Source organism: Tuber melanosporum (assembly GCF_000151645.1).
Source record: "Tuber melanosporum whole genome shotgun sequence assembly, scaffold_57, strain Mel28".
NCBI lineage: Eukaryota > Fungi > Ascomycota > Pezizomycetes > Pezizales > Tuberaceae > Tuber > Tuber melanosporum.
In genome coordinates this window covers 313,535-327,925 of record NW_003299103.1, presented here as the reverse complement: position 1 = coordinate 327,925, position 14,391 = coordinate 313,535, and the positions used below count along the sequence as shown (strand labels likewise).

The window sequence follows — 14,391 nt, the reverse complement described above, 5'->3', positions numbered from 1 at the left end:
ACCCCCGAGAAGGGAAGAGAAAAAGTCTCCCCGAGACATTGTCCAGGCTCACGCATCACGGCAGTTGTGTTGAAACAGTGAGAACGGAATGATGGTTTTGGAACTGGTTGAGTGACGAGAAGAATAATGAATTGCTTAATTGACTTCTCAGTAGAGAGCAAACTACCCAGACTATCTACTGTTGAGGGCGAGATACAAGTTGCGAGTAAATCAACAGTAGGAAGTAAACAGAAACAGAGAGAAGAAAAGAAAGGCAAGGAGGTATGTTCAATAGTACCAATATTGTAAGGGGGTTTTGAGATGGCGATCAAGACTAATGCAAGGAGAAAATCAATAGTGCGAGTGATACTACGGTAGTGCCAGAAGCATATTTCAACAAGTTGTGCCAAAAAAGAGAGGGGGGGGGAGAGAGAGGGAGAGAGAACGCCGCAAGGCCACCGCATATCGTCCCGTCCCGTCCCGTCCGCATCCGAACAAAGATGTAGAAGGAGTTCACCGATTGAACTGTTGTGCCGTACCGGTGCAGCATTCTTAGGAATTCTATTATAATATGTATCAATCTGCTCTCAATCCGTCAGGCTTCTCTGTAGAAGGGGAAAAAAAAAACATCTACCACCAAGCTACCAACCTACAGTACCCACCGCAACCCACCCCAGTTATGATAAAAACAAAAGTAAAAACCATCGTCCATTATAAATTTTTATTCATAATATGAAGTGATAAATCGCTTCTTATTGCTCACCGATACAGTACTAACCTCCTCACGCAGACTTCGATACAATATCATTACAGACGTCTTGGGAGAGCAAGGTGTTGCCGAAGTATCCATCCCCCCCCGTCCCCCCAATCCCTTCTTATTATGGGAGGTAGTTAGTGGCTGGTATTCTCGACATATGATATCACCCCCGTGGATGGGTGAGTGAGGGGCCAACTATGTAGACTACGATATGATACAATCCGCCGGCGTCAATCCTTCCATCACCAACCACCATCCCACTAACCACCACAGCGCTACAAGTAAAGTGCATTTTTCCCATCGCAAAGCGGAAAACCCGCTCCGTACCTGGGAGCGAACACAAAGCATAACGGGTCACCCGATAACGCGAGCGGCAGCGCAGTGTGCAGGCCACGTCTAGAGGGGCACATCATCCATGCACAAACAATAAATAAGAAGGGTATTCGCAATTCTCTCGAGCAATGGGTGCCAACCCAGTCACGACCGTGCGAATGCTATCTAAAAAAAAAAATTAAAAAGCTCCAAAACAACGTCTACTTCGGAGAAGAGAGAAGAAAAAGGATGACAACTCCCTTCCCAAAAACTGGTAATTACTACATCATATACCTTTCACAAACTACAGCACTGTGTTTCGGCCACAGAGAGAACCAACATCCCGCCCACCCTTCACATCTTCCCATACAACCAATAACAAGAACAAAACACAGAGTACCAGCACTCTGCCTAACTAATAGCTAACAACCAGCTATTCACCCCACCCCCATCATAAGAAAACTAATTGGCCAACAAACAAAACATATCGAGTGACAGCCCATGACATGATACATCTTGACCTCAAGCCGCAGGTCCTTCACCTCCCTGCGACCCTTTAAAAATCTTACGCACCTTCTTCGCCACCGCATGCCTCCACCCTTTAGACTTCTTTGCCGCTGTCGCCCCTTGCACCGGTGGTGGTAGTGATGGGGGTTGTGACGGTGGTAATGGCTCCCGTGTTGGCGGTGCACTCGGCTGCACACGCGGGGACCGAACCACCTGTGGGAGAGAACCCTCCTGAGCTGCGGGAGCCCCTACCTGTGGGGGAGCAGTTACCTGGGCTGTGGGAGATCTTTGTGGGATAACATTCCCTCGCAGAGGTTGAGGGGAAGTGTTTCTCCGGGGCAGGACATTCTCATGCGGGGGCGGAACACTGGGCCGGGTATGCGTCCCTTGTGTAGGGGAATACCCCCCCATCAGCACCAGCATACTGTGGTGGTCACCACGTCCGGGATGCGGGGGGGAACTAGTACTGGCACTCCGGGTGAGCCTCGTTATCGGCGGCCCAAGACCTACTGGGGATCCAGGGCGCGCCATCTCCCGGCTCGTCGGGGGCGCTCCTGGGGGCTGGCTCGAAACAAGGGGCCGCGCATACCTCCCCGGTAGGGAGGGGCTAGGAGCCCCGAGAGGACTTATACTTGAAACTGGTAGGCCGGGGTTCGGCCACCTGGACCCCGTTGAAGTTGGAGGCTGCCTGGGGCTTACCGGCCTAAAATTTTGGTGAACTTGTGGTCTTGGAGACGGGGCCCTAGAGAGTGGAATGGAATAGGCCCTAACCTCCCCGGGGGTAGGTGGACGGAGCCGAGGGGTTTGCGCCCTGGATGGTCCGGGGTCTGGACTCGGCATTGGAGTTGGGTTCCCTGCTCCCACAGAAGCTTGGCTCCCGGGGAGAGGATACAAAGTATTCAGGGGCACGTGAGAGCTAGGAGACCTGTGGAGACTTTTACTCATGATGGGGGGTTGAAAAGTGCTTGGGGCCCAGGACACCCTTTTTCTTGGGCTAGGTGGTGTTTGTTCTGGACTAGAATGGCTCCTCTGGCGCGTTTGTGGGGTTGGAGACTGGCTTTGCGAGTCTCTGTGAATGGGATCGGGGGGGCGAGGATGGCCCCTGTGTATCGCTCGTCGCTCCCCCTCGAAAGAGGTGGGAAAATTAGAAGCGCTAGAAACACTACCTACGCCAGCAAGTACTGAATCTATGGAGACCTGCCCCTCCTGGGTTACTCTGGGGCTCCCAGGCCAAACATGCGAGGGCCAAGAAAACTGATGGTCGGGACCCACAAAACCCCGAAACCCAGGATGAACCGGGCCACTAGCCTCCGTCCTAGATGGGTCTGGGCTTGATTCATCGTCACTTGGGACCTCCGTCACCGTCACAGTTGTAGCCCGTGCCGCCCTAATGGTATCCGGTCCCTCCTGGGTTCCTTGTAGGTCCAGTGAGCCATCTATAAACTCAGGAGTATCGCTCTCTTTTGGAGGTGCATCTCCCCCTGAGGATTCGGATTCCTCTTCTATTGTGAAAAGTGGGTTAACTCTTATTCCTTCGTTCAGGTAACTCTCACCAGAGCCCAAGGAAGGAGATCCCACAGCCCCTCCTGAATGTATCCCTTCCTCAAGGAACCGTGAACCTGAACTAGAAAGCCCAAAAAGAAGATGCCCCAATCCAAAATTGGGCGGTGTTACTGATGGAGGAGGAGGAGGAGGATAATGACGCATTCCATCAACACCCGACCCACTTCCTCGCGTCATGGGGCTCTCACGAGTTGGGTGCGGAGCCCCCACCTCGGACGGCAGGATCTCTGGCCCCGCCCCTCCAGGATTCGGAGCGATATGAACATCCGTAGGAATTTCCCTTAAATCCTCCACCATGCCCCCGTCTAGGTCCAAAGAAGAGAGTATGCCTCTATCTAGAGAGGAGGGCTGACCCACGACCGACCCGGAATCGGGAATAGGAGCTGGCGTCCCGAGTGGTTCACCCTCACCACCAACTTCTCCGTGGGCTCTACTTGCACTCGAGTCTTCGTTTCCCACCGGCATTGTGCCTCCACTTAAACTCCCCTCCTGGCCCTGACGGAGTTTCTCCCTTCAAGCAGGAAATCTCCGAGAAACCGGACCCCTCCTTCCTCGGACCGTGAAACAATACGGTGTCGTTAGGACAAGGGGAGCTAAAGTGACCGGAGGGCACTGGTGAAATATATGAGAGAAAAGAGAGAATAAGAATAAAACCAGGGTACAATAGAGGTCCTCTTATCAAGGACGCTCAGCAAAGCCCGGGAGAGTAAAGTGCGTCATGGAATGCCAGCGAGTGTGGTCCATTCTCGTATATATATGTGTGTGCGTTTTTGAGATATGAAGGCCGCGACATCCCTCGTCATCGGGAAGCCATGCACAGAAAAGTAATTAATGTGAGTTGAGTCGAGTGACATTGTGTGAATGCACAGAACGGATGTATACACAGCTCTGTACAGTACGATGTATTGTACAGTAACCATGGGTAGGCAGATACGGCATCCAAGGAACCTGCCCGCCCGGTCATATCTAGGAAGATTCTACTGCGATAGCGGATCTTAGTACACTAAATAGATTAAGTGACATCTTCATTAGAGCCTAGGCCATAGAAAAAAAATAGGTTCACAGCTAGATATGATACACAAGTAGAATGTTTCCACCTGATATCCTCCCTAAGAAAATATGTATAGACAACGCCAGTCAAAAGTCTGCATTATCTAGTTTTCCAGCATATGCGGCGTAATCCCGTGCACCCAACCCTACCCACAAAGTAACAGAAAAGAAAAGTGAATGCCCGTGCATAAACAAAAAAACAAAAACAAATAAAAACTAGTATACAAAGCGTCTACAGCTTAGCCTTAGGAGCTTGCGCTGCCAGTGCTTCTTCATAAAGGACGCTAAGCTCTTTCTTGTACATTTTCGCAACCGGGGGTCTCTTGAGCTTCAGAGTTGGCGTCAAAAGGTCATTCTCAATTGTGAAGGGGTCTATGCAGAGGTGGATGTTCCTGACCCTCTCATACCCGGCCATCTTGGTCTTCCTCGCGACTCGGTCCATCTCGCGGAGGACAGCATGGATCACTTCCCTGTTACCGCAGGCCGCCTTGATAGCCTGTTCATCGGTTGCAGAGACAGTTTTCCTGAGGACTTTGCTAGCAAAGCTTGAAAAGTGATCTCTATCAATACCAAATATGGCAACAAGGAACGGTTGAAGTGGATCGCCATAGACTGGAGTTTCTTGTCAACTTCTGGATAATCCTTAAGGAAATTTGACTTACCATATGCCTGAGCGAAAATATTCATGTTTCCGAGATAAGCGTTCTCCACCCTTTCGGGAGACACATATTCTCCCTGAGAAAGTTTCAACAGGTTCTTAACACGATCGATGACCTTGAACCGGCCCAACTCATCAACTGAACATATGTCTCCTGTTGCAAACCAACCATCCTGATCGAATACGCCAGCCGTCGCCTCCGGCGCTTTATAATAAGTTTTAAAAACCGTGGGACCTCTTGTCAAGAGCTCTCCACGGGGGTATGGCTTATCCTTGCTGGTGTATCCCATATCAGAGACATCCCTGAGTCGAACCTCAACATTGATACAGGGAGGTCCACAGTTTCCAGCAGAATTATCACCACCCAGTTGGCCGACAGTCGCAGCATACGTTTCAGTCATTCCGAAGCCTTCATAAAAGTTATTCGCAAAGACCACACGAAGAAACGAGAGGACCGTAGGTGAGATCGGTGCAGAACCCGTTACACTCGCACGGAGACGATCAAAGCCAACTCCCGCCCTGACCTTATTTGTCCAGATGCGATCATAGAGCATGTGCTTATTACTGCCAGTCTTCCCCATATTTTCAAGTTTGGTGTTCACAACATGACGTGACAAGGCCCCCTTGATTCCGGGCTGTTCCATCGTGGCTGTTTTAATCGAAGTGTGAAATCTATTGTAAAGACGCGGGACGGATATGAAGGTGGTTGGGCGCAGCGCCTTAATATCATCCACGAGCTCAAGGATATTACCATGGAAGTAGCCAATGGCTGAACCTCCCCACAAAGCAACTTGCTCGGCCAGACGAGCAAAGATATGGGCCAACGGCAGATACGAGAGCATTACATCCGTTGGCCCACCATGGATTACGGTAGTCATCGCACATGTGACAGCAGCCACGGCGTTGCCGTGGGTCAGCCATACACCCTTGGGGTTTCCGGTTGTGCCCGATGTATAATTTATAGTTATAGGGTCATCTCGGGTCGGCGGTACGCATGGTTTTGGGTGCTGTCGCCCAATGGATTCGACTTTCAAATCTTGTCAGCTCAATTTTCGGTTATCGGGCCAAAAGATATCAAAAAAAAAAAAAAAAAGAAAGAGCTACCTTCTGCCAACGAGTAGATTTGAATACCCTTCTCCTCCGCCCAAGCGCCCAACAAAGCCTTTTTGGTGTTTCCGGAAGGTTCTCCTTCCCGCTCAAGTGGATCAAGAGAAACGATGAATTTGAGGGCTGGTACCTTGTCTCTCATGGAAAGCAGGGCAGGAACATGCTATAAAGATTTAGTCCGTAAGTGGTCAACATAAAGGTGTGTGGGTGTATACATTTAAGCTGCAAACAACAGAGTGAAGCTCGGCATGGTTGATAATGTATTCCGTGGTCTCTGGGCCTAAAGTATCGTAGATACTAACGGTGTAAAGTGATTGGGACATTGCTGCCAAATCGGCAATCTGCCATTCCGGACGATTTTGCGACCATAAACCAATACCATATTGCTTCTCGGTAACCTTTTATGCTCGACTTTAGCCACCAAAGTTCTGAGGCTCCTCATCCCGAGAGAAACTTACGCCATGAACTGTGTGTAGATAGGAAAGGCCAGCGCCTATATCTGCACGTTTCTTCTGGACAGTTTCGTAGTCCATCCAGACATAAGGACCCCAGGGACCGGTTGCATTTTTCTGTTCTCGCCACCCTAAGCATTTGTTATTGGGCCATTTTTGGCCTGTTGAGCGCCAGTCAGTCTATAATAATACACACGGCGAGTATGGGGGGAAGGCCGTACAAGCTGCCTCGAAAGCATCGTAAATGGTATTTATCTAGAGATGTAAGCATACATTGGCAATTGCTCATTCAAGCTGGGTGATGGGATACTAGGAAATTGTCACCATCTCAAAGAAACAAATCTACAGAGACCTACCTTTGGGTCAAGAGATCTCATTAACTCCCCCTTAGGATCGGCGCGCCAGTGGCGAAAGGCTGGCGTGTGCCCTTCCTCCTCAGATCCAGGTACCGAAACAGCATGGGGACTTCCCGGAGGAGGCAGAGGAAGAAAGGTCTTTCCATACTCTAGAACAGGATCGGTGTACATGGTGAGTTGTGAGGGTGAGAGAGAGCTACCGATTAGCCAACTTTCAAATCCTAGAACGACCACAACGTCTGGGGGCAACGGAGAAGGGAAGAGGGGTCAAGGGAAAGAAGGTCTAGGGTAAGTTTGAAAGGGAGAGGAGACGAGGTTCAGGTGGGAGAGCGTGAATCTAGAGTTTTTCTTTTTTTTTCTTTTCTTTTCTTCTTTTTCGGTGAAGCCGAGAGCACCGAGTCCCGAGGAACACTTTACAGGTGCATGATTCCTTGGACATTCTGATGATGGACCCTACGAGTAGGCTATTGTCGGGGGGGGGGGAAGGTCGTAAGTTACAAGGCGATGGTCACATGTCAAAGAGGGATAATAGTCGGAAGTTGGAATCGTTCAGCAGAACAAAGCCGAAAGCCCCTGTAATTAATACCGGTACCGGTATGGTCAAGTACTCGTACTTGTATGTGGAATATGATAATACCATACCCAAAAGCATGAAACACACCCATTGTCACAAGGTCACGGAGAAATTTCATTGTCACGCTTCACAACCTCCCGATACCAGTAAGCTATGCTGTGAATGGAGCAGAGAGGCCTGCGTTCCACAATCCCCGGAAATGCGGAGGTGGGCGGGGTGATTAGATGCTGGTACCGGTGCTCCAGGTCCTGATGAATGTACTGTACGGGTACAGTACAGTAATACTGACCGTACCTGGTATCGGTCCCAGCTGAGGCTGTTACCTGTACGAGTACTATGAGAGTAGATTTGATGAAGGACGGACAGATACTAACCAATCCCTTCGTTCGATTCCGAATTTCAAAGCTTCTATTGCCAACGCACAAACTATTGGCAAAAAAGGATCGCGTATCGGCGGTGGTGGGGGAGAGAAGAGTACCGGTACAGTATCAACAAGTCGGGGTCATACAGTACGAGTACAAAAGGAGGGCATGATCAATGCTGCACTACGACCAGGATTATGGTGTTGTTTGGTTACAGCAAAGTTCCGAATTCAACAACTGATCTAAAGTTACCCTCAACAGTCACGATACTCTTCGAGTATACCACAAATCAAGTTCCCACATACAGTACTCAGAGGGCAAGATCACTTTCGCTAGCCAGCTGCTAGGACAAAGATTGGGTGCGAGAGTGGGACACAAACCAAGACAACACTTCGGCAGGGTACCGGTATAGATCCTCCGCTTTCGACCTCTTCCTTTCATACCGGCATGATACAAGCACTGTCATCTATAGGCAGCACCTCGCCCAAGCACCTACCCCATCTCACAGCTTCCAATCCAAATTCCCGAAACAAATCAACACGGTTACACAGTTAGGAGAAGGAAAACATCACATCCTACCCGTGTGGCGGATACCATGGACCTTCTTGCTCCCATCCGAATCTCAACCCTTCCCCCCTCTTCCCAACAAAACGATACCCCCCTTCTCACTGCTGTTCCCAAGCCGACTGGTTCCCCTGAAGCCCCTACCACCCCAGCATCCATCTCTCGATCCATATCCGATCTGGATGATATCCTTTCTATTCTCCGCTCGAGGCCCTCTCCTGAGCTTCTTTTCCGAATTCTTGACCTGCTAACCACGGATGCTCAGCCTCACTCCTCATATGACATTCGTACTCCTACACCGAAGGCCTCGCAAGTTGTCAACACACTGCTAGAAATTACCGTGCCCAACTTCTGGAACCTCCTTCCGAAAAGGGAGAGAAAGCAGCTAGCGGAATGCCTTAGATCGATTACGGGACTTGGGGGAATTGTTTCTAGGCTTCGGTTTTTGTCTAAGGGCAAGGGAGATACACCAAGTGAGAGCTCTTTCAACGTACAAATGGAAGAGCTTTTTGATCTTCTACACTCAGTTTTAAGAGTCGAAGGCTTTATTCATCAAATCTGGGAGTGGGGAAGTCACGGTTCGGCGGGTTCAAAACGAATAGTGGCTTGGAAAGAATTTACTTCGTTAATAGCTGGCGGGAAGCTCCTATCCGTCGCTGCAGAGGCCGATAGGCTTCTAGACACAGACAATGAAGGGGCGGGGAGATGGATAGGGAACGAATCTTTATTTACATCCTGGCTTGGTCAGGAGATTGCTTGGGCTAGCCTTAAAGCTGACATTACAAACGAAGCCGAGTGGAAGGCTCTAGATTCAGTGATTGTGAGGGCACTTAGTTTGGGACATCGTGGTATATATCCATATCATTCACATGAGGAGTTGCGGATCTATTACCCGGGAATACATCTGATGTCGATTGATCACAGATGAATTCGTGGAAAACCTTAGTTACCCTCATATTCGCCCCGAAGGTGGACTAGAGAAACTACACAAATTGATATTTCCTCTTCCGGCGCATAACAAGCATACATATTTGGCCTCTCTACTACGTAAATTATCTTTGAAGCACCTTTCTATATCGCCAGAGATGTATCACGAGAGTGGATGGTGGAAAGAGGATGCTGCCAAGGTATCATCCATTGCGGGCCTCATAGGCTCTCTAGTGGATGGCGATGATGATCTTCGAGCTTTAGTAGTGGAATGGTTGGTCGGTAGTCAAGGCGGTGGAATCGGGGAGCCTATAGGAATCCGGAGAGCCCTCATCGCCATTCTAGCGAAGGATGCTATAACTCTCAAAGGGTTGTTTGAAAAAAGTCTGCAGCATTTTTCAAATCAGCTATGGATCAAACACGCGCCCATATTACAGCAAGAAGGTTTGTCTGACCTTTCTTTGTACTTGATCTTCTCGCCAGCCCGTCTCGGTGGTCGGCGGTTGCTTCTAGTGCATTTATTTGTTGCTACTATAAATATATTAAATGCTTATTCTTTCTCTCTTGTCTCATTCATTAAAGTGAACACTCAGGTACTCCTTCTCTGTGCCGGATATGTCCATCGCCAGATGCCTGCGTTCATGACCCGTATGGCACGTTCTTCAACGTTCTTAAATGGGATATCTAATCGGATTGGAGCTACGTCCGAACGAGCCCGATTCCTTGGAATGGTTGTCGGGGAGTCTTTCTCTGGTCTCGTCGATAAGGAAGGGAGCAAGATGAACTTCGGAGTCCATGAAACTTCTACAGAAGAGGCTAAATGGTGGAAGGGCATTCCTAGTATAGAAGACACAGTCGGGTCTGCATCGGGTCTACTGACCCCTCCAGGATTAATCGTCAGCAAGAAAAGGCACCCAACCATCCAGCCAAAGGCAAGGATGACTTCGGTGATCCAAGTAATTGAAGAGGTAAAAGAGGGTGGCCAGGAGGAAGAAGACGACGACGACTTGGTGCCCTACGCAAAGCCAGATTCTGATCCAGAGGACTCGGAAGAGGATGCAGCAGATGTTGTCAGAAAACGGGACACCCCACCAGTGTAAGTCCCGCTAATCACAAGCCATCACTCACTAACAGAAACAGCTACATCCGAGATCTCCTATCTATGCTTCGCGATACAGAATCCTACGACCGTCAACAACTATCTCTAGGATCAGCTGCCTCCCTCATCCGGCGGAAAGCGGCTTTTGGAAAAGAACTCACAGATCATGCCCTCGAGCTCACCTCACACCTCGCGGGGATGCACGACAAATACGACATGGACAACTTTCAAGAGATGCGTATGCAAGCTCTAATTGCATTGGTTGTCTCTCTCCCAACAATCGCGGGGCCACTGCTAGCAAAGCTGTTCTTCGAAGGGGATTACTCTATGGGACAACGCGCCGGTATTTTATCTGCAATCGGAATTGGTGCAAGGGAGCTGGCTGGATTTAAAGATGATGACCTCCCACTCAGCATCGAGTCAGCTAAGGGAAAGAGCAGCACAGATCTATTCCCTTCCAAGCGCCTTCCCGCCAAGGGAGACGCCATATGGAGCAAGGCTAAGCCCAGAACTCCATTAGAAAGAATAACAAGCACTCTGGAACGGCTCATGATCCAGCCTATGGCAGCAGAAGCATCAGATAAAGCTGCAGGGCCGAATGTCATCAAAGTGCGTGTATTCTCTAGTAGAATTGAGGTGGAAAAGAAGCGTGCAAAACCTACGGAGAACAAACTCAGCAAAGTAGTTGCTGAGGCTTTCTTTTTCCCATTGACGGGGAGATGGTGGGCGGCATTGAAAGACTAGTAAGTCCCCCTTCCCTCTCTCTATCACTACTCTGTAAAAAAGCATATCTAACACCCAACAGCTCCGGCCGCGGCATCCACTTTACCCCTTTCCTCCTAACAAGCTTTCTCAAAACTCTCGGCATAATCCTCCACGCAACCGGTCCTTCCGCACCCGCACTTCCGCAAATGACCAGAGAGATCTGGGAGGTCACATTCAGCCTCCGCCACACTGATGAGGAAACCGTGCTAGAAGGACTGCTGTTCACATTGCTGACGATGCTGGAGTTGAACTCCGAGGACGGAGTAGGGCTCGCGAGGGATCATCCCAAGGAGCTAGTTGAGACGCAGGAATGGCTCGGTGGGATTGTTATTGCTGGAAGGGGCGGGAGCAAGGTTCTGGGTCTGGCTTCCGGTGCACTACTAAGGGTCGATGCTATTATCAAAGAGTTCCAGAGGAGGGTTATGGGAGAGATTGTCAGGGACGGGTGAAGTCGTGGAGAGTCACTCGTGAAAGGGAAAATTTGTCGTTGGGAGAGATAAGTCGGTCGTTTGGCTTCCTGGGCTAGTATTTAGTCGATGGGTACTGTAGCTTAAACTAGGGAGTCTCCCGATTTATCCCTGGCGTTGCACTGCGTGCTCGTAGATGACTACCCGTCTCCTGTCGTTTCGCGAAATTGTAAGGGATACTGTAGTCCCACGACCACCTAGGACGCTCCAAATTACTGTCACGAAAAACAGATCCTCTTGCTTGGGGCAGCCCGTGCTGACATAAAAGCAGAACGGTCGTTGCTAAACTGGGCCCTATCAACATCATCCGAGATCCGGCTTATGATACAAGGGAAGTTGGTTTGGGCAACACCTATCATCCAGTCGGCGGTGCTGCCAAGGGTCCGGAAGTTGTGCGCGCTCTAGTATATATCTAGTCAAGACTGGCCGAATTGAGGAGCCTTCCAACATGTTCCCAAAAATGCCCCGCTTGATCATATACCATCACTCGCCTCTCCGACTGAGAATTTGTATCGCTGAACATTCAATATCCTTTTCCTAGGTTAACCATTAAAAGAAAATCTAAAGGTAGTGAGGAGGCCCCACCCCTCCTTATAGAGCATTGGGAAGGGACTCGTGAATTGGAATCCATACCTTAGAAGCCGGCTGCTTGGTTTCCCCTTAAAGCAGTATCATACCGACAGTACAGAGTTAGTTACCCTGCATCACTAATGACCGCCGCCAACCAATCCTCAACCGTCAAACATTCCCCCCCCATCACTCCACTAACCACACACTTGAATCCCCCTAAATGCCACCCCGCACCCCCGCAACGGCATATATCTGCCAATCCTGTCTCCGCACCTTCCACCTCCGCCTCCGGCTCCACTCAATCCCCCTCCGAAGACTAACGACGACAACCACCACTCCACCATCCCCCGAAACCGGAACATTCCGTAAAGACCTGAAAACAAGGCTAAAATCCGAGCGCAGATCCCGCCAATCCCTAAAGTGCAGGACCTTCCCGGAAGCATACGTGGTAACCTGTGGCCTAGAAATCCACGCGCAACTCAACTGCGCTAGAAAGCTTTTCAGCCGGTCAAGCACGAGCATCAGCGCCCCCCCAAACACACATATTGCGCCCTTCGACGCAGCGCTACCAGGGTCGCAACCGAGGCTTAATAAATCTGTCCTACTACCCGCGCTAAGAGCAGCGATCGCACTTCGGTGCAGGGTGAATGAGGTGTCCAGGTTTGATAGGAAGCATTACTTTTACTGGGATCAACCGAGCGGGTACCAGATCACGCAGTTCTACTCTGCCCTCGCGAATGACGGGCACGTAATGCTGTACCCGCACGATACCCCATACGCGAGTAGCGGGGGGGTCCGCGTGCCCATTCGCCAAGTTCAGTTGGAGCAGGACACTGGCAAGACGATTGCTAGCGCAAATGTCTCGCTGGTGGACCTCAACCGCGTTGGCGCGGGGCTCGTGGAAATTATTACCGCTCCATTTGACATTCCCGGTGTGGCGTTTGCTTCGGCTGTTATGAAGAAGTTGCAGGCTACGCTGCGTTCCGTGGGGGCTTGTGTCGTGGGTATGGAGTGGGGAGGGCTCCGCGCTGATGTTAACGTTTCTGTGCGCTCCAAGGGCGTGCAGGAGCTTGGGCGGCGCTGCGAGATTAAGAATTTGAGCTCGCTGAAGTTGGTTGAGGAGGCGATAACCGCTGAGGTGGAGAGGCAGGTGCGGATTTTGGAGAACGGCGGGGTGGTCGAGGGTGAGACGAGGGGTTGGGATGTTGAGAAGGGGACTACGAAGAGGCTTAGAGGGAAGGAAAGGGGGGTGGATTATAGGTATATGCCTGACCCAGACCTGGGTCCTGTGGTTATTGCGCCGGGGGTTGTAGAGAGTGTGAGGAAGGAGTTGCCACTGCTGCCTGATGAAGTCCTCGAACAGCTCACGGGAACGGGATATCACTTAAACGTGAGGGATGCACAAACGTTAATGATGTGGGACGAAGGAGAAGTAGGGGTAATATCCTACTACAAAGACGTCGTCGAAAAGGTCACCACCGCGTTAGGAACCGCCGAAACAGCAAAACAAAAGAAAGGCAAAGAAGTCGGAAAAATAGTTGGAAACTGGTACCCCCCCCCCCCCAATTTCCACCCCACAACTCTAACATCCCCCCTTTCCCATAGGCTAATCCACGGACTCGGCGGAACGCTAACAACCCATGCCCTCCCCTGGCCCCTTAACCCCCTCACACCAACCACTCTCTCATCACTAATCACCCACCTCCTAACCAACAAGATCACCTCCGCTACTGCGAAATCCCTCCTGTCAACAACCCTATTCTCTCCCAGCGAAACCAGAACCGTGGAGCAGATAATCGAGCAGGAGAATCTCGCGATAAAAGCCTTGTCGGAAGCGGAGCTGGAGGAGATTGTGCGCCGGACCGTGACGAGCGATGATGACGATGGGCGGAGCGTTGGTGTTCTGGTGCAGCTTCGTGGGCTACAAGAGGATGGGGGGGGGAGAGGGGAGAAGAGGAAGGGCCTTGCGAGCTTTTTCGTCGGGAAGGTTATGAAGGAGTTGGCGAGGAGTGTGAGGGCAGAGAGGGTAGAGGCTGCCGTGGAGAAGGTTTTGAGGGAGGTGGTGTAACGGGGGAGGACGATTTGTTAGCGTTTAAAAGGGCACGGTAAGGGAGATAGGCTGAAGTGATGTTGGGAGATTGGCTTTGGGCTTGGGATAGAAATCAATAGGTGACATTAGCGCTTCCTGGCAATGATAGAGGGAGGTTATGATAACACCTTTAAATCCGGTCCAGAGATAATGACCTTCACCCGCTATCACTCGAAGCCCAATCCCGGTTCAGCCAAGTTTCTAGGACACCAACTCCCGAGCCGGCTTTTTCC

General features: G+C 50.6%; 3 protein-coding genes; 2 read left to right on the top strand and 1 right to left on the bottom strand.

Annotated features, from left to right (window-relative positions):
- Positions 1-4,121: 4,121 nt before the first annotated feature.
- Positions 4,122-7,187, bottom strand: GSTUM_00009457001 (uncharacterized protein). XM_002840719.2 has 8 exons: positions 6,742-7,187; positions 6,607-6,640; positions 6,392-6,546; positions 6,149-6,331; positions 5,931-6,096; positions 5,710-5,853; positions 4,831-5,601; positions 4,122-4,780 (listed from the first exon to the last, which is right to left on the bottom strand). The coding sequence occupies exons 1-8, from the start codon at positions 6,910-6,912 to the stop codon at positions 4,401-4,403; spliced, it is 2,004 nt and encodes a 667-aa protein (XP_002840765.1). The 5' UTR covers positions 6,913-7,187; the 3' UTR covers positions 4,122-4,400.
- Positions 7,188-7,494: 307 nt separating this feature from the next.
- On the top strand, positions 7,495-11,554 carry GSTUM_00009456001 (uncharacterized protein). XM_002840718.2 has 5 exons: positions 7,495-9,089; positions 9,166-9,612; positions 9,751-10,264; positions 10,309-11,010; positions 11,073-11,554. Exons 1-5 carry the CDS (start codon positions 8,273-8,275, stop codon positions 11,479-11,481), a joined length of 2,889 nt encoding a protein of 962 aa, XP_002840764.1. The 5' UTR covers positions 7,495-8,272; the 3' UTR covers positions 11,482-11,554.
- A 735-nt stretch (positions 11,555-12,289) lies between these two features.
- On the top strand, positions 12,290-14,296 carry GSTUM_00009455001 (uncharacterized protein; the record flags this gene model as incomplete). XM_002840717.2 has 2 exons in its annotated part: positions 12,290-13,617; positions 13,675-14,296. The coding sequence occupies 2 exons, from the start codon at positions 12,290-12,292 to the stop codon at positions 14,135-14,137; spliced, it is 1,791 nt and encodes a 596-aa protein (XP_002840763.1). The 3' UTR covers positions 14,138-14,296.
- Between the last annotated feature and the right edge of the window lie 95 nt (positions 14,297-14,391).